The sequence below is a fragment of the Scardinius erythrophthalmus genome (genome assembly GCF_964197995.2).
Source record: "Scardinius erythrophthalmus genome assembly, chromosome: 20".
NCBI classification, from domain to species: Eukaryota; Metazoa; Chordata; class Actinopteri; order Cypriniformes; family Leuciscidae; genus Scardinius; species Scardinius erythrophthalmus.
This window is the reverse complement of record NC_138240.1, coordinates 30,602,642-30,626,713: the sequence shown is the minus strand read 5'-3', so window position 1 is coordinate 30,626,713 and position 24,072 is coordinate 30,602,642. Positions and strand designations below refer to the sequence as shown.

The following is a 24,072-nucleotide window of genomic DNA, read 5'->3' as shown; positions in this document are numbered from 1 at the left end:
CAATTAGGACGATCCTATGGGTTGAGGTGGGCGTGACTCGTATGAAATGGGCGTGGCGTACCATAACACCATCCGTCGTCCATGCTGTGTTCGCACACGCTATTGAGCCAGAGCACTGGACCTGTACTATCCTCTCATAACTTCTAGGGGATCGGGAAAAGGTTGAAGGTAATGAAGCAAAGACTTCTTTACACGATTACAGAGCCGGTATGACTGTTATACCTGTTATGACTTTCGGTTAGGTAGTATTAGGTATTTATAGGCTGCAGTCGCGCGGACCCGCATGTCCAGTCCACCCTCTTGCACAATGGACAATACCAAAAGATGCAAAAATAATTTCTGAAATGAGTTATGTCATATAAAACGCTGTTTGTTGCTTGCATTGATTGCCTGCTTTAAAATCATGCCTTGAAACGCAACTTGTTATTATGTCAAATGAGACACGTTGTAATGGGCAAAACTGAATTAAAGTTAGCTTTCATAAGGATCATCATAATTTTTTTTATCAAACTTCACGTAACGTTACTGCTAACCATTCATGTTTATGATAAAGGAGATCGTGAGAAATTACCACAAATTTGCCTGCTGTCATTTTGTATGACTCGTATGCCATAAATATTTGAGAAAGACATTGAACGTAACGGATAACACTTATTGAACTAAGTATTTTAGCTGTCAATAATAAATGTTTAAGTAGTAAACTTTAAATTAAAAGTTTACATAATGATAATGTGCTTTTTTATCTCTTCAACTACGTATGTTACTGAAATAATGATACATAATTTTACACAATTTAAAGATTCAAGAGTCATGTGCACAGAACAGTGTTCTGGATACTGTATCCCAAAATACAGTGGCCCGACTTTTCATTTCCACTGTGAAGTCATTACATGTGCAATTTTTTACACATCTCTTTTGACTCATATGATCAGACTGCCGAATGTTAATACATTTTTACAAAATGTAATTAAAAATTACAAAATACCCATTTTGTTTTATTTGAAGGATGATGTATAATAAGATAGTGAATACCGTTTCACTTGTTATTTTTTGAATTAGTAGAATACAGTAATTTTGTGCAGCTAGTATCCCATTCTGAACATAGTCAGTGTCATCAATGTAGTTTGTTTGCGATTAAAAAAAATGGCCACTAGGATCCCAAACAGACAGGTTTAGAAACATTAAAAAGTCAACCTAGCTCAAAGTGATCATTTTTTCTGTTTTTTTTTTTTTGGGGTGATGTATGAACATATGAACACTTGGTACAGGAAACATGGTGAACCAAAGAGCTGACATAGGTTGGCAGTCCTCTAAGAGCGACTCTAGCGGGGCCAGTAACAGTGGAGAGAGCTCCAAAGAGAGCTCCAGGTGCTCAACCCCTGTACTGGACGCCGACCGCACTGACCGGCTGCGGGACAAGATGAAACGGCGGATCGAGTCTGGGGACCACTGGTTCTCACTAGAGTTCTTCCCACCACGCACAACATCTGGAGCAGTCAATCTTATCTCTAGGTAGGAAAGCAAAAAAAATGCTGATCTACTTTTTATGTTTTTGTAATTGGGTGAATCTCCCAAAAAAACATGTCCACAAATATATCATTGTATATGGACATATATATACCATTGTGACACATTTGAAAATATATTCATATTTCCCTGCCAAATTATCATTATATTTCTGTTCTTTGTGTGTTAGATTTGACCGAATGGGTTCCGGAGGTCCTCTCTTCATTGACATCACTTGGCATCCCGCTGGAGATCCGGGCTCAGATAAAGAAACGTCTTCCATGATGATAGCAAGCACAGCAGTCAATTATTGCGGCCTGGAGAGCGTCCTGCATTTGACATGCTGTAATCAGACGAAAGAGAAAATATCAGCCCATTTAAATAAAGCCAAGCGGCTAGGCCTAAAGAATATCATGGCCCTCAGAGGAGGTATGAACACTGACTAGGTTCAAACACATTTTTATGTGCCATTTTTTTTCACTATGGTTGTCTGTGATCCTGGGTTTGCCTTCCTGGTGAAGGATACATGTAGTACTGCTGTAGAATTTTTGGGTGTGTTCGCACTCGCCATGGTTGTTCCGATTAAAACAAACCCTGGTGCGATTGCTCTGTTTGAGCAGTTCACTTGAATAAGTGTGAACGCTGCCATCCGAATACTGGTGCGCACCAAACCAGCGGACCAAGACTGCTGTTGCGATGTTGCTCATCACAGTCCGATACAGGCGTCAGAACCACGTCTCCTCGCAGAAGATCTTCGTTTGTGTGTGACGGAGGGATTCCTGTCGCTGTTTTGACTCCTTTACACATTTTATAAGCTTTTCATGAGTTCTCAGCTGGTCAAAATAGTATTTTAGCGAGCACATGTAGCCCTGCACACAGCATTGTTTTGGATGTTCGGTAGAGTGAACCCGATTTGACCCGAATTGTCTTCTTTTGCAGATCCTATTGGGGAAGATTGGGTGGAGGAAGATGGAGGTTTCAACTATGCCACAGATCTGGTCAAGCACATTCGCTGTGAATTCGATGACTATTTTGATATCTGTGTTGCAGGTGAGCTTTAGACAGACAAGCAATTAATGGTGTTTGCTTTGGCAAATTACCATTGTTCACAGATGTTCTCCTGGTGGACGATAAAGTGCCATATGCTTACATTGAAGTAGGGTCCTGACCCAGTAACCACCTAGCAACCACTCAGAATACTTTACAACAACACAACAACACATGGTATTTTGGCAGCAAGTTTCTAGATTTCTGGTTCTAGTTGTGTACATTTGTACATTGTGATTTTTGCATGGAACTCTAACATTCACCAGCTCAAACCCCTCTCAAATGTAATGATAGGTTACCCCACGGGTCACCCAGAGGCTGAGAGCTATGGAGATGACCTCAGGCACTTGAAGGAGAAGGTTGATGCTGGTGCTCACTTCATCGTCACCCAGCTTTTTTTCAGGGCTGAAACTTTCCTTAAATTTACCAAAGACTGTCGGGCCATTGGCATCACCTGCCCCATTCTCCCAGGAATCTTCCCTATTCAGGTACATGAACACATTAACAGACCAATCACTGCACCTTGATGATGTGGAAGTCATCCAATTCTCTTATCTGCCAAACAGTGCTGCATAAACTGCCATATGATGTCATATCATTGCAAAAGACCAATTGAATTAATGCAATGATGTGATTCATGTATTTATTGTACCACATTTTTGTACAATAAAAAAAAGTTATCAGGCCAGCAGCACCACTGTGTAATGCTTTCTGTTTGTTTTAAAGTACTTCACCTAGCTCATTTGACTCTTAAAAATCTAATTTCTGTCATTTATTCATTCTTCTGTTGAGGTGTGTTCATGCCATGTCAGAATAACTGAACGGGAAAAAAATGGTCACGTTACTTGTAATCACAAATCGTAAACTCTGAATTATTGGAGAGCTCTGACTTGTACTCTGTCGTAGCAGCTTCAGCAGTAAAATGTAGTTAAGCAGTTATTTTGTAATTTTTCTGTTTAATGATTCCTATATGAGACTTTTGTTAATTGTCAACTTTTGTTAAGAGAATAATCTGCAAATAAACAATAGACATACAATCCAGCTTAATGCAAGTAGAAAAGAGTTGAACAACTATCTAATGTCCTGCTTAATAAATTATTTTTAATAGGTTTATTGTTTTTTTAATAAGGCATTTGCTTATTAAAGGGGGGAGGGGGTCCATAAATAGGACAATATCCTGAAATTTAAGGCAATTTTTACATTTATGCATATGATTATTCAGACTCGTCACATCACCAGATTTCAATAAAATGTTGTGAAGGGTATAACATCTTAGATTTCATTGTTACATTTCTCACACAAAACTATTAGAAGTCTTTAGAAGATTTTGTATGGGCTTTTATTTTGCTTTTTTGTGCATTCTTTAAAACCGGAATGTCCGTTGTTTGCACAGGGTTATCACTCACTCCGTCAGCTGGTCAAACTCTCCAAACTTGAAGTGCCAGAGGAGATCAAGCAGGTGATTGAGCCTATTAAAGAAAATGACGCCGCCATTCGGAACTATGGCATCCAGCAGGCGGTGGAGATGTGTAAGGTTCTGCTGGCCAGTGGAGAGGTCCCAGGCCTGCACTTTTACACACTCAACAGAGAGGTGGCCACCATGGAAGTGCTCAGACAGCTGGGCTTATGGGTAGAGGATCCACGGTGAGTGGCTTTGAAATGTACTTTAATTCTGAGAAACTGCTCTTGTTTTTCCCCCCCCTTTTTTCATTCACTTCAACCAATTGTGTTTTGGTGATAGTACAGCAAATGCTGAAGGCGATAATGGCTCTCAGGTGATTATGGATTGTGATGGACTTGAGTGCTGTATTGATTTTATATAACAGCAGCAGGTGTAATCAGGGTCCAGTTTAATCATATTCAAGGCCATAAAAAGTCTGGTATAATGGTATAACAAAAGTATCATTTTAGGTCTTATATGGGGATGGGAAAACAGGAATTGCGATAAGGCCTGATGGGATTATTAAACTTCAAAATGCATGATTTAATTAAATAAATATGAGTGCTGCATGTTCATAGTCACATTCTACAGGCTTTTGGTTTTACAGCAGTTCTCAAGCAATAAATACTCCACATTTATGCAAAGCGTTTACTTTACGTAGATTGCATATTCTATCTAAATCTTTTTGAAAGAGCAGCTAAAAGTAGTAAAGAATGGGCATTTCAAGATAAGAGTCCCAGTGTATGATGGTTTGCTTATAATAAAAAGTCCTGCATTACGCATAGTCATTTTTTCCTGGAAGTTAAACTGTATTTGGCATAGAGCTGAACGATTAATTACTAAAAGAATGCAATCTCGATTCAAACACCCATGCAATCTCATTCCTTAATGTCAACAATTTGCCTGTGTGTATTAAACCTTTGATAAAATCACACAGGAACAATCAAATCTGCATCGCCGCTGCCGCTGACCCAGAGAAAGCAGTTGTCATGTATGAAACAGCTTCACAAACAGTCCTTTTCAACCACACAGTATTGTTATTTCTATGCTACAAATATTCATATTATAGCAGAAGAAATGGGATAAAAGTTTATAGTTCGGATATAAACACTGATGTCCACTGAAGCAATCAAAATAGAGTAAATCACCTTTTGAAAGCAACATGACGCTTACATTGTGATTTGTCTTTGAATCAAGAGATAAGAGATTAGTTCCAAAAATGCTGATTCAATGAGTAATGAAAGTGATGCACTTATGAGTCATTGAATCATTCATTCAAACCAATTTAAAAAAAAAATAATTCATACAGATTCATTAAACATTTTAAATAAACTGCAACAATTAATATTTATAGAGTATATAGAAAGTAAATATAGAGTAAAGTACATGTTATTTTGTGTAGTTGTCAGTACAGAATCGTGGGAGGATCGTGATCGCTGTTTGAAAAAAATAAAAATAATCATGATTCAAGGAAGAAAAATTTACACATTCACATAGAATCGTTGTGTATTGCCGGCACTGGTTAGGACAAAACATGGAAAAAATACCTTCACTTTAGATGAGACTCAATGTAAAGAGACTTATATACTATATATCATTTCTTATTCTTTTCTTTAATTTGAGGGGAAAATAAAGACATGTTTCTGACCGTTTTTATGAGGTTCACCTATTTACATTGATATTATGTGAACTTTAGGCGACCTCTGCCCTGGGCCATCAGCGCCCATCCAAAGCGTAAGGAAGAAGACGTCAGGCCAATATTCTGGGCTTCCCGACCCAAAAGCTACATCTACAGAACACAGGACTGGGATGATTTCCCCAACGGAAGATGGTACATAAAATGTTTCCTCCCTCATTTCTGGGCTTTATGTGGATCGTTCAAGATGTAAAGACCAAAAATGTTAATTAATGTGTCGCCATCAGGGGTAACTCCTCCTCACCAGCCTTTGGCGAGCTGACAGACTACTACCTGTTCTACCTGAAGAGTAAGTCTCCTAAAGAGGCCCTTCTGCAGATGTGGGGTGAGGAACTAATGAGCGAGGAGAGTGTTTATGAAGTCTTCACCAACTACATCACGGGGCAAACCAATTGCAATGGACACAAGGTAGAGTGGTACAGCCAGGATCAGTATACAACCATGTACGGCTGGGCAGTATGATGGTAAAAGTACCAGTAGAGTTCTGCTATACTGTGGTAGATGTATTTGTGTGGGTGTGACTGGTTTATGTGAAGGAACACAGAGTAGTACACAAATGCAGACCACAGTGTGTTCTGAACAAGTCAAGATGTGCAAGAGCTTGTTATTAATTGGAACGACACAAAGGAAATTTAATTGTTTCTGGTTGCCAAATAATGTCGCAACTAGGCATACTTTTCTTATGAATATAGAATTCAACAAGTACTTATCAGCAAACAAAGTTACAGACAGAACATCTGTTTTATAATTTTTGATTTTTGAGTATTTTGTTTTACACAATGTGAAGCAGCTGTTTTTGCACTAACCAGACTTTGGTTTGTGGTAAAAAAAGAGAGGCATTTCCATATAGTTTCTTAATGTATAAATCACTTTTTTGGTTGAAATACCAACACAAAAAAATGTCTGAACCAACTGATTTACAGTTTCTGTGATGTAAGATTTTGTTCATAGTGCCCACTCATGTCATCAATTGAGTTATGTATGTGTCCTAAATATGCTACAAGTTATAAAAAAATACTACTACAATATTGCATGTAATATTAATATCTTAATGTTTTTTGTAGATCATGTGTCTGCCGTGGAACGACGACCCTCTGGCTCCAGAGACCAACCTGTTAAAGGATGAGTTGGAGAAGGTGAACCGCAGGGGTGTTCTCACCATTAACTCTCAACCCAACATTAACGGTAAAGCCTCATCCGACCCCATTGTAGGCTGGGGCCCTCCAGGAGGATACGTCTTTCAAAAGGTCAGCAAAACACTTTTCAACAGTGTGGAATGTAAAATAAGATATTTTCAAGAATGATCAAACTTCAATTTTCCATAAAATGAAAGGGGAAAAGGTAATAGATTTGTTGAGCTCGAAAAAATTACCATAAATGTAGTCTGTGTGACTTGTGTGTAACGTGTGTGCGTCGGCAGACTGATGAAGACGAAGATGAATAATGTTCCAATACAAGGTTTAATATACAAATCTAAACAGGTAGCAGGAGACACACACACTTAATAGTCTAGATCAGGGAACGGCAACTGGCGGCCCGCGGGCCAAAACTGGCCCGTCAGCAATATTTTCTGGCCCGCCGGATTATTTTGGCAGTCCTAAATGCTGTACAAAACTCTTCCACTACTTGAGAAAAGCCGTAGTCGCGCGGCGATTTCACCGCCGCATACTGTGTGAAACGCCCATAGGGAATCATGCGGTGCAGGATTACATTTTAAAGTATAACTGTGCGTTCACAACGGACGCGAATAGCGCGTCAAATTCGCGCCTGCCGCGTCTAGTTATATGCTTGACCACTTTGTGTCCATTCGCGCGTCAAAAGACGGTAGCGGTCAGAACTCTGGTGTACTTTGGACGGAGCGTGCGGTCTGACTGACAATAGCCAACTCCCGACATCTTTTGACAGCGTATCCGCACTTAATTCTGACCGCCTGTACACCTATCTCTGAGGAGCTGTTTGGTACTGAAACCATTGTCAGTCAACAACATTCTTTTTTTGCAAGGATGTTTGAAATAGTTCGACAGAAAATAGCCTACTTCATTTCGTCAGTAGGGCAATATGATTTTCGTTTATGTTGCTTAGAAACTTGAGTGATAGGCTTTGTCCTATTTAATTCATGTTATTTATATTTCATATTTTTTTTCTGTGACATTTTTTTTCTCTGCTGACAGTACAATGTTAAAATAGCCTAATATTTATACTGACACGAACACAATTTTTGTATAGCATTTATAATTATTATAGGCTACTCCAATCTCCTTCTTTCCATTAGAGACATTTGAATGTGAGATTATGGAAACGAGATCTAAATTTTGTGGACCCGTCAGGTCGGGAAATAAAGCGGGTGAACACCGAGTGTATTTTAAGCGGTTGCTGAATAGAACCTTGTGGGAGCGGGACGAAAAAAAAACAGTCCCACGCAGACCTCCTTAAACCTTAGGTGTGTATGTGTGTGTCCCCGAATAAATAATAATAATAAAAAAGGAATAAAGTTCAAAAGTCGGACTGTACGGAATGAGGCATGATTGCTATTCACACCTTTATTAAAATGGCTGTAATATGTTACCACAATAGTAGCCTACTTGATCTGTTTAAAATGGTTTCCTTGATATATGCATAAGGTGTTAAATTAAAACTTAAAAATCAAAATTTAAATTTGTCTAATCCAGTAATTCATTTTTTCTATTTTTGATCTGAGCACAATCAGAAAATCAGAAAACCCGTCCTTATTTTTTTTTTTTTTCATTTCAGTTTAGGAAATAAATAATGGAAAAACAAGTCGTTTTTCATCTTTTTATTTTTGGTTTTAATTTGAAAAAAAAAAAAACCGATTGAATGAATGATCCACGGACGGTGACGGACCCATCATATTCCGCAATTATAGGCCTATATAAGAGTATTTAATTTGTATCCATAGGCCTACTCTGTGTAGCTGGCCCGCCATCTACTGGCTAAAAAAAAATATTGGCCCGCGGCCAAAGTTACTTGCCGACCCCTGGTCTAGATGGAAATAGGGGTCCACGCGCACCCCCCGGCTTTTTTTATGCCACCTGATTTTTTCAAATCTTTAAAGTGTCTATTTTCAGAATCTGCCAGGTACCAAGCTGAATTAATGTCCCAAAGGCTTCATTTTTAACCCTTTGCTGCACCCGACCGGAACCCGAAAAATCAAAAAATTATATAGAAAGTGGCATAACATTTGAAGTAAACAACATACAGACACAAATGACTTGACTTGACTTGACTTGACAGACTTTATTGTCATTCAGTATACAACAAGTGTGTACAGAACGAAATTTCGTTTGCATAGGCCACAGTTTTTACAGTTTCAGTACAATGCAAATGTTTATGCAAAAAAATTCTGTAAACAAAATATAAATAAATATACAAATAGCAGAATGGATTAAATATTAAATATACAAATATCTAAATAGATGTATGACAGCAGTCTAGTGTAAGACCAGCAGCACTAAGTATTATTTTTTAAGTGTTCAACAGTCTGATGGCTTGGGGAAAAAAGCTGTTATAGAACCTGGTGGTCCTACACCGCATGCTGCGGAACCTCTTTCCGGAGGCCAGCAGAGTAAACAGACCATAATGGGGGTGAGAGGAGTCGCTGCAGATTTTTCTGGCCCGAGATGCACAGCGGTTCTCTGCAATGTCCTGAATGGAGGGGAGAGAAGTGCCGATGATTCTCTCTGCTGTCCTCACCACTCTTCTCACATCCTTCCAGTCAGAGGCACTACAGCCTCCACACCACACTGAGATACAGCTGGTCAAGATGCTCTCTATGGTGCTTCTGTAAAATGTGGTGAGGATAGGTGGGGGCAGATGAGCTCTTCTCATCCTCCGTAGGAAGTACATCCGCTGCTGTGCCCTCTTCACCAGTGATGCAGTGTTTACAGACCAGGTAAAATCGTGTGTGATAAGCACCCCCAGAAACTTTGTACTGCTGACCACCTCCACGGTTATGTTGTTGATGAGTAGTGGAGCATGGCTGGGCTGGTTCTTCCTGAAGTCGACAATGAGTTCTTTGGTCTTGTCGACATTCAGGATCAGGCTGTTGTCTCTGCACCAGCCCACCAACTGCTCCACCTCCTCTCTGTAGGCCAGGTCCTTGTCATCCCTGATGAGGCCTACCACTGTTGTGTCATCCGCAAATTTCACAATGTGATTAGTGGCGTGCCTAGGGACGCAATCATGTGTCATTAGAGTGAACAACAGAGGACTCAGGACACAGCCCTGAGGGGAGCCTGTACTGAGGGTGATGACGCTGGAGGTATTCTGTCCAACCCGCACTGACTGAGGTCTATCAGTGAGGAAATCAAGCAGCCAGTTCCGCAAGGGGGTGCTGAAGCCCAGAGGTTCCAGTTTGTCTACCAGGTGTTGAGGGATGATGGAATTAAAAGCTGAACTGAAGTCCAGGAACAACAGCCTAACATGCGTGTTCTTCTCCTCCAGATGTGCGAGGCTCAAGTGTAGAGCGGAGGAGATGGCATCCTCAGTGGAGCGATTTGGCCGGTAGGCAAACTGAAAGGGGTCCAGCGTGGGAGGGAGTCTGGAGATGATGTAGTCTTTGACCAGCCTTTCAAAGCACTTCATTATGATGGAAGTCAGTGCGATGGGCCGGTAGTCATTTAGAGAGGTGATCCGAGATTTTTTAGGCACTGGGATAATGGTGGCGGTCTTTAGGCACGATGGCACTGTGGCTTGGTCTAGCGAGGTGTTAAAAATATCCGTCAGAACACAAGCCAGCTGGTCTGCACAGTCCTTGAGCACTCGCCCCTGTATGTTATCAGGGCCTGGGGCCTTCCGGGTGTTTACCCTCCTCAGAGACTTCCGCACATCAGCTATGTCCAGGCAAAGTGTCTTTTCTTGCTGATGGGGAACTGCTTTCTCTGCACGAGTGCTGTTTAGTGCCTCAAACCTCGCAAAAAAAATATTTAATTCATTGAGGAGGTCAGTGTCAGCTTCACCTCCAAATGGAGGAGTTACCTTGTGGTTGGTGATAGCCCGTATGCCTTTCCACATGTTGCTGATGTTGGTGGAGTCATGGAACAAGTCCTGGATTTTTTTACTGTGAGTACGCTTTGCTAACCTGATGGCACGGTTCAGATTGGCTCTTGCTGTTCTCAGAGCCTCCACGTCGCCAGACTTGAAGGCAATGTTCCGTGCTTTTAGCATCTTGCGTACTTCTGCAGTCAGCCAGGGTTTCTGATTGGCTCGGGAAATGATGGTCTTCATGATGCTGACGTCCTCTGTACATTTGCTAATGTAAGCTGACACTGATATGGCGTACTCATCAATGCTCGTATGACCGTTGTAGGTGGCAGCTGACTTGAACATGTCCCAATCAGTGCAATCAAAACAGTCCTGGAGTGCCTCCATAGCCCCCTCCGACCATATTCTCACCTGCCTCACTGTAGGTTTCCCACTGATGAGCAGGGGCTTGAACATATGAACATATTTTCCCATACAATTCTGACCCCAGGAATTGAATGGAATGGTTATTTTTGACATTTGAAAACATATTGACCCTATTTCTGGACAAAAATAGCAAAAAATGGCCAAAAATGTCTAGAGGATAACCTATATTTTCATTTTCTCAAGCGCATAGGGTGATTTTTTTTTTTCACAAACTGTTATTTCTTTATCATTCAAGTGTCTATTTTAAAATTAAATTGGGTACCAAGCTGAAATAATGTCCAAAATGCTTTATTTTTAACCCTTTGCTGCACCCGACCGGAACCCGAAAAATCCAAAAATTATATCAAAGTGGCATAACATTTGAAGTAAACAACATACAGAGACAAATTAACATATTTTCCCATACAATTCTGACCCCAGGAATTGAATGGAATGGTTATTTTTGACATTTGAAAACATATTGACCCTATTTCTGGACAAAAATAGCAAAAAATGGCCAAAAATGTGTAGAGGATCGACTATATTTTTGTTTTCTCAAGCGCATAGGGTGATTTTTTTTTTTTTCACAAACTGTTATTTCTTTATCATTCAGGTGTCTATTTTAAAATTAAATTGGGTACCAAGCTGAAATAATGTCCAAAATGCTTTATTTTCAAACCTTTGCACCAAACCCGAAAAATCTAATGTGATATAAAGTGCCATAACTTTTGATGTAAACAACTCACAGAGACAAATGGACACATTTTTCCTTACAATTCTGACCTGGGGAAATTGTTATTTGTTATATTTTACAACATCTTGACCATCTATGGTCAAAAACAGCAAAAAAAAAAAGCTAATTTGACACAATTTTTATTATACTAATAGCAGCCTGAAATGGGGTTTATTTTAACCTTTTACTGCACCTATCCTGAACCTGAAGAAATTGAAAATAGCTTTACTTTTGAAGTACACAAAACAAAGCCAATTAACTTAAAAAGTTTGGGAATGTTGGGGCTTTGCAGTTGGCAGTTGGTGGCTGTCGGTTGGTACCTGCAGATAGCCATCTCCCACTGCTTTCTCTTTTGGAACAATTTCAGTACGTATTTGAAACTATAATTAAGATATACCTTTGAAGTCATAACTAAGTCATAATTCATTTTTCAACAGTTTTTACTATAATCACAGGCTTTCGGAAAGCAAGAAGCTGTCATATCTACACAGTATCCGAGATATGAGACTCTGTTAAGGAGCCAGTTCACCATACCGCATGATGGATATTTGTGAACAGATTCCATTAACATTAGAGGACTTGCCGTTGAATACAATTGGCTTTCACCAATACTGCTATAAAAGCTTTACAGGGAAAATAGATTGTTTTACAAGTGCCAAAGGCTTCTACATCTGGAGAATCATCATTAAAAAAGGACTCTTTGCGCCATGTCAAATCTCTGTCAATTCAATCTGAAGGATAGCCTGGAAATCCAGACCTAAATCTAAAAGATTAATGGTCTGGTGTCGACTAATGAAAATCGGCCAGCTCGAGGGGCGGCACCAAGCGTGCATTTGAAAATCTCACTGCACGCAATTGGATAACACTACTACCAGTCACAACAATAAACCCCATACGCTACCAGCGGAGCTAACTGGTAGATTATAGTCTTACCGTATCCGGTCGGCAAAACAGCAATAACATCCTTCTTGCAAAGGAACGATTCAAGCGCCGTCTTCTGTTCCTCTTTTAGATAAAAAGCCAAGTCTTACTCGTTCATTGTAGCGGCCAAAGCTGTTTCAAACAAATGGTATTCATCCATCTTGCAATGTTTACTAATGACTTCGACGTCACAGCCATAGACAGTAAAAGAAATGGACACAGCGACCCCATTGGATTCAACTGAGACAAAGTGAAGTCAATTAGAAGCTCTCACTTCCTGATGGCTGAGCGTACTGCGCAGACTCAAACTGAGCTTGACGATGTAGATGTGACGTGAGCAACCCGTCTGACTTCTAGTAGCTGTGCCGAGAGAAATCTGAATCATTCCCTTCCGAAACTTGCAGAGATGGAGTAGGAGGTGTCCATGAGCTAGGAGCAGGAGAAACCTTTTGATAAGTATTCTGATTAATTATTTTGTCACTTTGCCTCCACGTCCCCCCGATTGCCCGCGAGCTTCTCCATCTGTCCATACAGTAATCTCTTTACTGTGCGACAGAGAGTCGCGTGGTTATGACGCAATCGTTAGCCTATTTTTACAAAAATTGCTTCTACGGGGCCATAACATAAGCTACAAGGTAATGAAGCCTTTTATACATTTTCGTGTTTCTTTAGAAATAAATAATGGACAAATGGAGTCTTTAAACGCCTCAGATGTGAAGTTATTCGCTGTCAAAGTGACGCCAAAATGAATGGGAGTCAATGGGATGCTAACAGCAGGTGGGGGTCCGCTAGCAAATGGCGGCGCCCGGGGGTACCTTCAAAATAATAGAAAACCCTGCCCCCCTGGTCAGAGCACTTTCGTCATCTGTTTAGCTCGCCTCTGGCCCGCCTATATCAGGTTGGAAAATCAAGGTTCCCTTTCGAGAACGGTCACTTCATATTGCATAGCTAATACGCAGTGGCAAACTCCTTTCCTCGAGAATTTTAAAGCTAATAATTTAAAACGCAGTGCAGCTGCACAGCGAACACAGCAGAGCGTCTAGCTCGCCCATTGGCTGTGCTGCAGCAACTGCACAACCTATGACCAAGCGCCTCTGACGTGATGGGCGCCAAGTCATCTGATTGGGTCGCACGTCAGAGCGCCAACATGGGCGTGGCCTAAGTCTATAAAGGAATCCCATTCTGGCCAAATAGCAGGTTTAAATCGAATGAAGTGACAAACCCCGACAGATTGTAATAGTGCGGCAGGCTACGCAATACTTGTTCCCTTACTCTCAGGGAACCGAGGTTACGTTAGTAACCGAGTACGTTCCCTCTCGAGAACGGTCACTTCGTATTACGTAGCTAATACGCAGTGGGGACGCAATGTAAAATGCCACACTATTAGCAAGTGGCTGCATACAACTGGATCCTAGGGAAGCACCCCGAGGTTCACAGAAACAAGCCATAACAAACCCCAACATAGTGACAGTAACCAGACGTGAGTCGGGTTTCATGAATAAGGGGCTGGAGTATAAGGGTCGCTCCGAACATAAGTCCCAGGACAATTGTGCTAATGGACAGTAATAGGTAGACTAATAAGATTGGACCCTAGCTGGAGTACTGACGATGCAGCGGCCATGAGACCGAGAAGCCTCTGAAACTTCCTGAGGGGCATGCACGCACCTACCCTGAAGGACCCTTTATAGAGAGAGCATACTCTGGTGTGAGCCGCTCTCTCTCATTATTGTAGAGTCGATAACTGTGCCCATAAAGATTACGTTCTGGTTGGGTAACAGTTTGCTCTTGGAAAAATTTACCCTGAGCCCCAGGCATTCCAAATAGCTGAGGAGCCTGTCAATAATCTGTCAATAATTCGGTCTTCGACTGACACATAATGAGCCAATCGTGGAGATAGTTCAGCACGCGCACTCCGTTGCATCAGGGGAGAAAGCGCTGCGTCCATGCACTTTGTCAAAGTACGGGCTGCTAGAGACAGACCGAACAGTATGACCGTGTATTGATAAGCCTACTCCTCGAAGGCGAATCTCAAGAATGGCCTGTGATGGGGCGTTATCTTAATGTGAAAGTAAGCGTCTTTCAGATCCACCGTAAAAAAAACAATCCCCCGGGCGAACCTGTGCGAGGATTTGTTTGGTAGTTATCATTCTGAACGGCCATCTCATGAGAGCTTTGTTCAGGTGTCTCAGATTTAGAATGGGGCGAGTGCCACCGTCCTTTTTTGGTACAAGGAAGTAACGGCTGTAAAAGCCTGACTGGCTCAGTGCGGGGGGACTAATTCTATCGCCCTTTTTTCTAGCAGATTTTGTACTTAGGTGAGAAGCTAGTGAGCCACGCCGCTTCTCACCGAGGTCTCGATGACCGCCTGAAACCATGGGGGTCTGCGAGGGAATTGGAGCGAGTAACCTCTCTTTATAATGTACAAAACCCATTTCGACACTCCAGGGATGTCTTGTGAACCGCTCTGGATCTCCAGCCAACAGCAGTGGGCGGGCATAGATGGGCGGCAACTGCTTCTTCGAGCAGAGGCAGCTTCTCATAACCTTTTTCTGCTGCGCCGTCAACAGAGGAGAGCGTGACGGAAGTAAAAGCGCTCTTGCGTGCTGAGTACGGCGCACGCCATAATTTCGTGAGAGAAAAAAGGCGCTGGCTTGTGACGGGGGCCTGCTGGCGCCCAGGCAGAAACCATCCATCCAGCCTGCTTCTTGGTGGCTCCTCAGGACGAGGCCCATTCGAGACCGAGGTCTAAAACGGCCGCAGTGAGGATACGCAGCATCTCAGTGTCCGAATTAGCCTAGTTCCGGTAGCAGCAGCGCTAGCACCAGACTGTGAGAAGGCGGGGTCAGCTGGGCCGGTCCACTCTTCCTCAAGCGCAGCGATGGAGAGGCTGTCATCGTGTTTTTCGTGCGATCTGCTGAAGGAGACGAGACCTGTCGCTTGAAGGGAGAGGGGGCATTGGTCTGCTTGAGTGAACAGGACCGGCGAAGTAGAAAGTGAGTGAGAAAGTGAGAAAGCGACAGTGTCGCCGTCTCGAAAGAGAGCTAGCCGCGTCCGCAGTGTTGAGATGGGCAGGCTCTTGCAGTGAGAGCAACCTGCGGCAGAGAGTGCAGCTTCAGTGTGGGTGGGTCCCAGGCACGTGGCGCACTCCGAGTGCCAATCTTCCTTGTGTATGCGTGCTCCGCATGAGGTGCACGAGGGGCGAGGCATTTGAAACAACGTTCGCTAAATTTGACTCTTTTAGAACTGAGTGTCGCAGCAGCGAACACAACAGTAGCAGTAAAAGGATATAGCATTTTTCTCGCCGGATGGCCTCAGGAGAGCAGCTACAGAAGAGAATTCGGCTTCGAGGTGAGTTGAAGGCGTTGTCTGCTGTATGCAAGGCTTGCTCTAGCTGTTATTGCTTGTTTCGACGGCAAAAGCTTCAGAAGAGGTCAGAGTCGTGAAGAGTCGCTGAAGGAGATAAAATCTGCTATTTGGCCAGAATGGGATTCCTTTATAGACGAAGGCCATGCCCATTTAGGCGCGCTCTGACGTGCGACCCAATCAGATGACTTGGCGCCCATCACGTCAGAGAAGCTTGGCCATAGTTTGTGCAGTTGCTGCAGCACAGCCAATGGGCGAGCTAGACGCTCTGCTGTGTTCGCTGTGCAGCTGCACTGCGTTTTAAATTATTAGAAATAAATTATCAAAAGAGAAAGCAGTGGGAGATGGCGATCTGCAGGTACCAACCGACAGCCACCAACTGCCAACTGCAAAGCCCCAACATTCCCAAACTTTTTAAGTTAATTGGCTTTGTTTTGTTTACTTCAAAAGTAAAGCTATTTAAAATTTCTTCAGGTTCAGGATAGGTGCAGTAAAAGGTTAAAATAAACCCCATTTTAGGCTGCTATTAGTATAATAAAAATGGTGTCAAATTAGCTTTTTTTTTTGCTGTTTTTGACCATAGATGGTCAAGATGTTGTAAAATATAACAAATAACAATTTCCCCGGGTCAGAATTGTAAGGAAAAATGTGTCCATTTGTCTCTGTGAGTTGTTTACATCAAAAGTTACGGCACTTTATATCACATTAGATTTTTCGGGTTTGGTGCAAAGGTTTGAAAATAAAGCATTTTGGACATTATTTCAGCTTGGTACCCAATTTAATTTTAAAATAGACACCTGAATGATAAAGAAATAACAGTGTGAAAAAAAAAAATCACCCTATGCGCTTGAGAAAACGAAAATATAGTTGATCCTCTACACATTTTTGGCCATTTTTTGTTATTTTTGTCCAGAAATAGGGTCAATATGTTTTCAAATGTCAAAAATAACCATTCCATTCAATTCCTGGGGTCAGAATTGTATGGGAAAATATGTTCATTTGTGTCTGTATGTTGTTTACTTCAAATGTTATGCCACTTTCTATATAATTTTTTGATTTTTCGGGTTCCGGTCGGGTGCAGCAAAGGGTTAAAAATGAAGCCTTTGGGACATTAATTCAGCTTGGTACCTGGCAGATTCTGAAAATAGACACTTTAAAGATTTGAAAAAATCAGGTGGCATAAAAAAAAGCCGGGGGGTGCGCGTGGACCCCTATTTCCATCTAGACTATAACCGAAACGTGACCGGACCAACTCAAAGGGAACACATAGGAACTTATATACTAAAGGTAACAAGGTGAACACAGCTGAACCAAACTAATAACAGCAACCATAGAAACTAAAGAGTGGCGGGAGTCTAAACAATGGAACACATCTGACAAATGAAAAAGTCCATGAAAACTGAAATGAACTTAACATAACAGTGACAGTACACCCCCCTCCGACAAGGCGTGTGAAAGCAGATGAGGTGAGGCAGGGATGGAGGGGGTTTTGGAGGTGAACGAAGGTGTGGGGACAGGATGGGAAGACGACAATCCCCTGCCAGCGTCGGTGGTGGACGGCTGATGGCATGGACCCAGAGCCTGGTAGTGACGACAGCCCATGGTGCAGACAAGGTCATATGAATTTTGACATTTGGGGAATGACCAACGGTGGCGGAGCCAATGGATCCAAGGGCATAGATAGAGAGCCAATATAACAGTGTCATCGCTGGCATTGGAGGCCCAGGCAAAGTTGTGGCAATGACCGCCGAAGGAGAAGCCAGAGTACCCGAGGACTGAGACAATGCCGTGTGACCGCAGACCAAAGCAAGTCCGAAGGGAAGGAGCAGCCGCTGCAGCCATAGGGGTGGAGGAAGTCCATGGCGGAGGTGGTGTGACGACTGACCAAGGGGGAGCCACTGGGACGAGGGAACCCGGTTGAGTCGAGAGGCCGAGGGGGTCTGGTGGAGCCGAAGGTGGGAGAAGCCAGGCCGGAGCCACCAGGTTGACGGGTCCGAGATGATCAGAGTTCGGAGGCGGAGCCACGGGATCGCTCAGCTGCTGGTGGAGGATGTTGGATAAATGAAGTATAAATGAAAACCAACGCGTAGTCTATAGTGTAGAGGCCCCGGCGTAGGTCCGACGCAGAAGTATAAATCAGCCTTAAGTCTGGGTTTCTTTATATTAGCGCTGTTTTGGACTGATTGTTTGTATGCATCCGCTTAACTGGGTTATTAGACTGAAAACTTTTCCGGAGATTAGCAGCTTAAAATGATCTGATTTCAAATAGAGAAGCGAAGTTGGGTTAAGAGGTTGGTATAGAAATTTCCCCCCACCAGGGTTACAGGTGCTTGCGCCATTGTAGATGCTCAGTTTGATAAACTCCAGAATTCCATCTAACTGCGTGACATAAATACGTTAATGACGTAATTCACCGTGCTTCATTAATCTATTTGCGTTATTTGCTCTAAATTATTTGAATGTGTTAAGGATTTTGAATTAATCGCATGCATTTACACGCTAACATTGACAGCCCTAAATATACAATAATTAATTAAACCTTGATAAAAGTTATGCATATAAAAAAAAAAGATAAAAACACAACAAAACTACTAAAACTGTAATTAAAATTAAAATGATAACAGTAAATATCAAAGTAAAATCAATTAAATATATTCCAAGTACAAATTCATGGTTTACCAGGTCTAGTTATGCTTGTAATACTGTGGGAACTGTGCACTTGGTGATTTGTGGGTTTATTTTGGGTTTTCATTTTATTTTAGGTGCTTTTGGAATTGGCTGACTTTTGGAAATAGTTTTTTCAGCGTGTTTATTTTTACCTCTTGAAATCAACAGGCATATTTGGAGTTTTTCACATCAAGTGAAAATGTTACTGCACTTCTGCAAGTGCTGAAGAAATATGAACCTCGTGTCAACTACCATATTGTCAACGTTCAGGTAAAACAAGAACCAGATTACATTATATAATCTCCAGGTTTTAATATTGGCAATTTGAAATGTTTTCTCCTCTTTTTAGGGTAGGAATATCACAAATGCCCCTGACATGCAGCCCAACGCTGTGACATGGGGGATATTCCCAGGCAGAGAGATCGTTCAGCCCACCGTGGTGGATCCAGTCAGCTTTATGTTTTGGAAGGTGATGATTCGTCGACCTAGTAATCATCTTGAACACCCTAGCAACCACCTAACAATGCAAATTTCACTTTGTTTTCAAACCGATGTCCTAAATGAGGTGTTTAATCGGCTTGCTCATCCATGTGTGACGCTTCCGATTCCGAAACCCTCATTGACCTTACATTCTCACACTGTCCCAGTTTAGACAACCTTGGCACGCTTACAGGCACACTCACTGTTATTGTCTCAATGATAAGAGTGATTATGTGCTGTAGTAAAAGATAAAATAGACTAGAACTGAGCTCAATTCTTTCTGTTCCCGCAGGACGAGGCTTTCGCACTGTGGATCGAACAATGGGCAAAGTTGTACGAGGACGAATCGCCCTCACGCATGATCATTAAGTACATCCACGACAACTATTACCTCGTCAACCTCGTGGACAACGACTTCCCGCTAGACAGCTGCCTGTGGCAAGTGATTGAAGACATGTTTGTGCTTCTGGACTCCCCTCAAGTAACTCAGGACGAGGGAAGTGAATTGTAGCACCACAGAACTCAAAAAGTTTGCATGTGCTGCTATCTGATTCAAAGACCTCACAACGCACACACAGAGTACTTTACTTTAATGACACAGTATTTTTAGTCAGTTTCAGAGTTTTAATTTGTCATCACAGTCAATACATAGGAATTTTTTTTTTTTTTTTTTTGCAAATGTAGCACTACACAAGATGATTTGCCTTAATCTTTAAAGGGACTAGTTGGCTGTTTTGAGTGCCATTTTCTTATATTTTTAACTATTTATAAAATGTTTTGGATACTGCATATGTTCAATATATGAAATTAACTCTTGTAAGTCAGGTCAAATGTGTGGACACAAATACAGTATTTGGCTATGGTATTTCACTTAGACTTTATAGGTGGATCCTATGTCAAACAGGTTATTTTTCTCTCTGAATTCAAGACAAAAAACTAATCCCAAAAAAAAAAAAAAAAACAACCATAAGATTTTAGCTCATTTTTTTTCCATCCATTAAAAGTCCAAGCAACCATAATTTTCAAGCTTTGAAATGTACGTTAAGATGCAAAGTAATTCATAAGGATGAGATACAATCACTATTTTAAACAGATCTAATTTAGGCTTTTATCCACATATAAGCATTTGATCAACATGCATACACTGAGCACACATCAAATATGGTCAACAGAAGCTCAAATGTTTATGTTTGATGCACGAGAACCAGTGAAGTTTGTTCGTACATGTCAAGCAAGCACATTTGATCTTCAGCAAAACAATGAGGTTTGTTCTCATGCATGAAGTATGGCCATTGACCAAATTTGATGTGCTATATGTATACAAGTTGATCAATGTTTTTGCCTAAATAAATGCCTAAGTTAAATCAGTTCATCATATAAAGCGATCGTGCCTCTTCATAAGACTCAGATTAAAACTTTGATGTCTTTATGTACAGTACTTTTTGAAGTTTGAACATTTTGGTTGCGTGAACTTCCAATGGATGGACAAAAACGATAATCAAAATTTGTTGATGAATGAAAGTCATGCGTTTGGAACGACGTGCTGATCATTTCTGGGTGACCTATCACTAAAGATTTTTTCAATGACAATTAAGCAGATTTTCACTCTAAATAATAGTTACCATATTGCATTATTCTTTTGATGTTCATTACTGTAGTACAAAACAATTACAACCATGATATATAAATCATTTACAATTGAAATTGTATAGAATTTTTGCCATTTTACGATAATGAGAATTGGGAGTGAACGTTTAAAATGTACAGTGCCTTACATATGACATGTGAACAAAATATATATATATATATCATGGCCACGAATGTACAATTCGTTCACACGACTTACTAATGTGTCAGCATGTTTTACTAATTCGTTCACTCGAGGGAACAAATTTGTACAACATGGCCACAATTTACTAAATCGAGGGAACGGATTATTATATCGTATGCACAATTTACTTAAAACGTGGGGCCACGATTTCCTAAAATGATAGGATGAGTTCTTAATTCATGGCCACAATATATAGGCCTATATTTTTGTCTACTTGTCATATGCAGGTCTCCGTATAGTTGTAATGAATATAATGAAGAAAAAAAATATATTCTCAATCCTTTTAGTCTCTACCGTCATGTGTGAATTGATACTAGTGGAGTAACTGGTTTGTGACAGTATTGATTTGTGAATCACTTTGAATCTTTTTTTCCCCTATTTGGCCTTCTTTTTTTTACCATTTAAGAAGTATGATCATTTCTGTGCTGCCAAAAGAAAACGAAATAAACTTACGCTCCTCCACCTGTGCAAACTTGTCCAAGTTTGACATTATCACTGAGAATGATTTGTTTGCCTGTGATTCACATGTTTTATTTTTGGAGTTCACCTATATCTCAAAGTCCATGCCACTGTTGGGACGATTGATAATGGTGAAGATTTGGAAGAGGATGAAGGATTGGGTGCGCTGCCATCAGCAGATGTTATGTTAAACATGAAGGCATGCGCACATTCGAATCCACGTGCATTGTCTTATCTCATAGTCAGATGATGAAACATGACAGTTGTTGGAAGGAAGCCAACAGTTGAACAGTGTGAACTTGACCTCGGTTTTGCTTGAGTAGGCATGTGCAAATGCCATTGCTTAAACATAGTTATTAGACATGTTCATTTTTTTATGTGCATTTTATTTTCAGCATTTCTCATTGGTGAAGTTTGCATTTTGAATGTCTCGTTTTCTCTGTATACGTGTAAAAACCAATTAAACCGTGTGGTGTTTTTAAGCTAGTAAATATATTCAGGCATTTTTAAGTTTTAAAGACTCTTGACATTGATAAAGAGTTTTTCAAGCTGTTACACTTGTATTCTGCAATAAATATTTCCAATTAAAGATGCCTTCTCAGTAATGATGCCTTCTGAGTAATGACTAATTACAGTGTTATGTTTTGCAACAGGTTTTCCACTTTCATAGAAAACCTGGAAACATCAGGTTATTTTTAAAGTGATTTGCAGGCCTGTAAATATCATGGAAAATAATAAAGTAAATAAAATCAAGGAAAATTCGAAAGCAAATATCGGTTACACTTTATTTGGTAAAACTTTATTTTACAGTGTCTTAGTTACATACTTAGCATAGCAATAACAGTAAATTATGCATAACTACATGCAACTAACCCTCAACCAAATCTTACCCTAACCCTATAGTAACCCTAACATGTAGTAAATGAATATTACTCAATACTTAAATATATAATTACACTGTAACAATGATACCTTAAAATAAAGTGTAAGTATGTAATTTTGTAATAAACTATGTAATTACTTCATTGTAATTATGCAATTAAGTACTGAGTAATATTAATGAACGTACTTTAGGGTTAGGATTTGATTTAGAGTTAGTTGCTTGTAAGTACAGTATGCACAATTTACTGTTAATACTTTTAATATAATGTAACAAGGACACCTTAAAATAAAGGGTTAATAATGTAACATGTATAACAAAAACACTACAATAAAGTATTACCCAAATATATATATTTTCTTTAGTTATATTTGTATTTCAATGGCTAGTTCACCAAAAAATAAGAATTCTGTCATCATTTACTCACCCTCAATTTGTTCTAAACCTGTATGAGTTTCTTTGTTCCATTGAACACAAATAAGATATTTTGAAGAATGTGGTTAACCAAACAGTTGATGGATCCCATTGATTTCCATAGTATGAAAATCAAAATGCTATGGAAGTCGATGGGGACCAGAAACTTTTGTTAACCACATTCTTCAAAATATCTTCTTGTTCAACGGAACAAAGAAACTCATACTGGTTTAGAACAACTTGGGTGAGTAAATGATGACAGATTTTTTTTTTTTTTTTTTTTTTTGCGAACTATCCTTTTAAAAGTCTTGAAATATCTCTAGAATTTTTTTTTTTTTTTTTTTTTTTTACTTTTTTTTTAAGATTATCCAGTAATCCTGGAAACGGATTACTCCTTTTAAGTTTAAAAAGTTGTATTGGACACAGTATGAAAATATTCTACATCAATACTTGATTTAAATACATGAAGTATGTACAAATTGTTTAGTACCTTGGCAAGCTAACTGCCATTTTCTAAAAACCCATGAGAAAATGAAAAACTCTAGGTTCTTCCACTGAGTGCTCCTTCCACATGAGGAGAGGAGGAGGAGTCAGTAACCTGACACTCATTCTATATAGTCACTATAGGGCCATTACATAAGTGAACCCTATGAACCACTGGCACTTCTCGTGAAAGTTCTGGGAACTCTGTTTCTTCTGGAAATATCTATCAACACCTGCGCACTAATATCAGAGTGAAGCGCACTGACCAGGCAGAATGTCAAAGTACTTGAAACTGTTTTAATGAGAACGTTTAGTGAACTCACTGTCACAATTAGTTAGAAGGAGTCACCACCTACTGCTCTTTTACAACACTGAATGAGTTTTTTTAGAACGTTTTAAATGTCTAACAGTAGCTGAAAGAGTGATACTAATATACTATAGGGGTTCTTGCAGTCACTAACAAACCAATTTGAACTTTTTTTACTACAGAGATGAATGATATCTCGAATCATGCAGTTTTTTTAAGGAGAGGTGTTATGTTACTTTTCGATGATGTGGACTTGGTGGATAATACAATAGGTCTGGGGTGAAAAACCCTGTTTGGCTTTAGATCAAAGTATACCCTAGAAAATTAAATATACTAAAATCATGTATTTGAAATACATTTATTTTATGCTAAGTATCCTACAAATACATTTACACATTTATGTTCTTAATATCTGCAATTGTACTTTTGGTATACTTA

At 40.3% G+C, this 24,072-nt stretch overlaps 1 protein-coding gene across 1 annotated transcript; it reads left to right on the top strand.

Moving 5' to 3' along the window:
• The first annotated feature begins 43 nt into the window (after nucleotides 1-43).
• mthfr (methylenetetrahydrofolate reductase (NAD(P)H)) lies at nucleotides 44-22,139 on the top strand. The gene is made up of 12 exons (XM_081349911.1): nucleotides 44-168; nucleotides 1,269-1,512; nucleotides 1,697-1,935; nucleotides 2,446-2,556; nucleotides 2,848-3,041; nucleotides 3,947-4,197; nucleotides 5,691-5,825; nucleotides 5,918-6,098; nucleotides 6,755-6,937; nucleotides 18,949-19,050; nucleotides 19,130-19,249; nucleotides 19,553-22,139. Exons 2-12 carry the CDS (start codon nucleotides 1,274-1,276, stop codon nucleotides 19,769-19,771), a joined length of 1,974 nt encoding a protein of 657 aa, XP_081206037.1. The 5' UTR covers nucleotides 44-168; nucleotides 1,269-1,273; the 3' UTR covers nucleotides 19,772-22,139.
• Nucleotides 22,140-24,072: the final 1,933 nt, after the last annotated feature.

Excerpts from the sequence above, each read along its gene's own strand:
- mthfr (XM_081349911.1), top strand. The coding sequence starts at position 1,274 with ATGGTGAACCAAAGAGCTGACATAGGTTGGCAGTCCTCTAAGAGCGAC. Across the intron at positions 1,936-2,445 it reads TATCATGGCCCTCAGAGGAG|ATCCTATTGGGGAAGATTGG; the intron begins GTATGAACACTG and ends CTTCTTTTGCAG. Across the intron at positions 2,557-2,847 it reads TTTTGATATCTGTGTTGCAG|GTTACCCCACGGGTCACCCA; the intron begins GTGAGCTTTAGA and ends ATGTAATGATAG.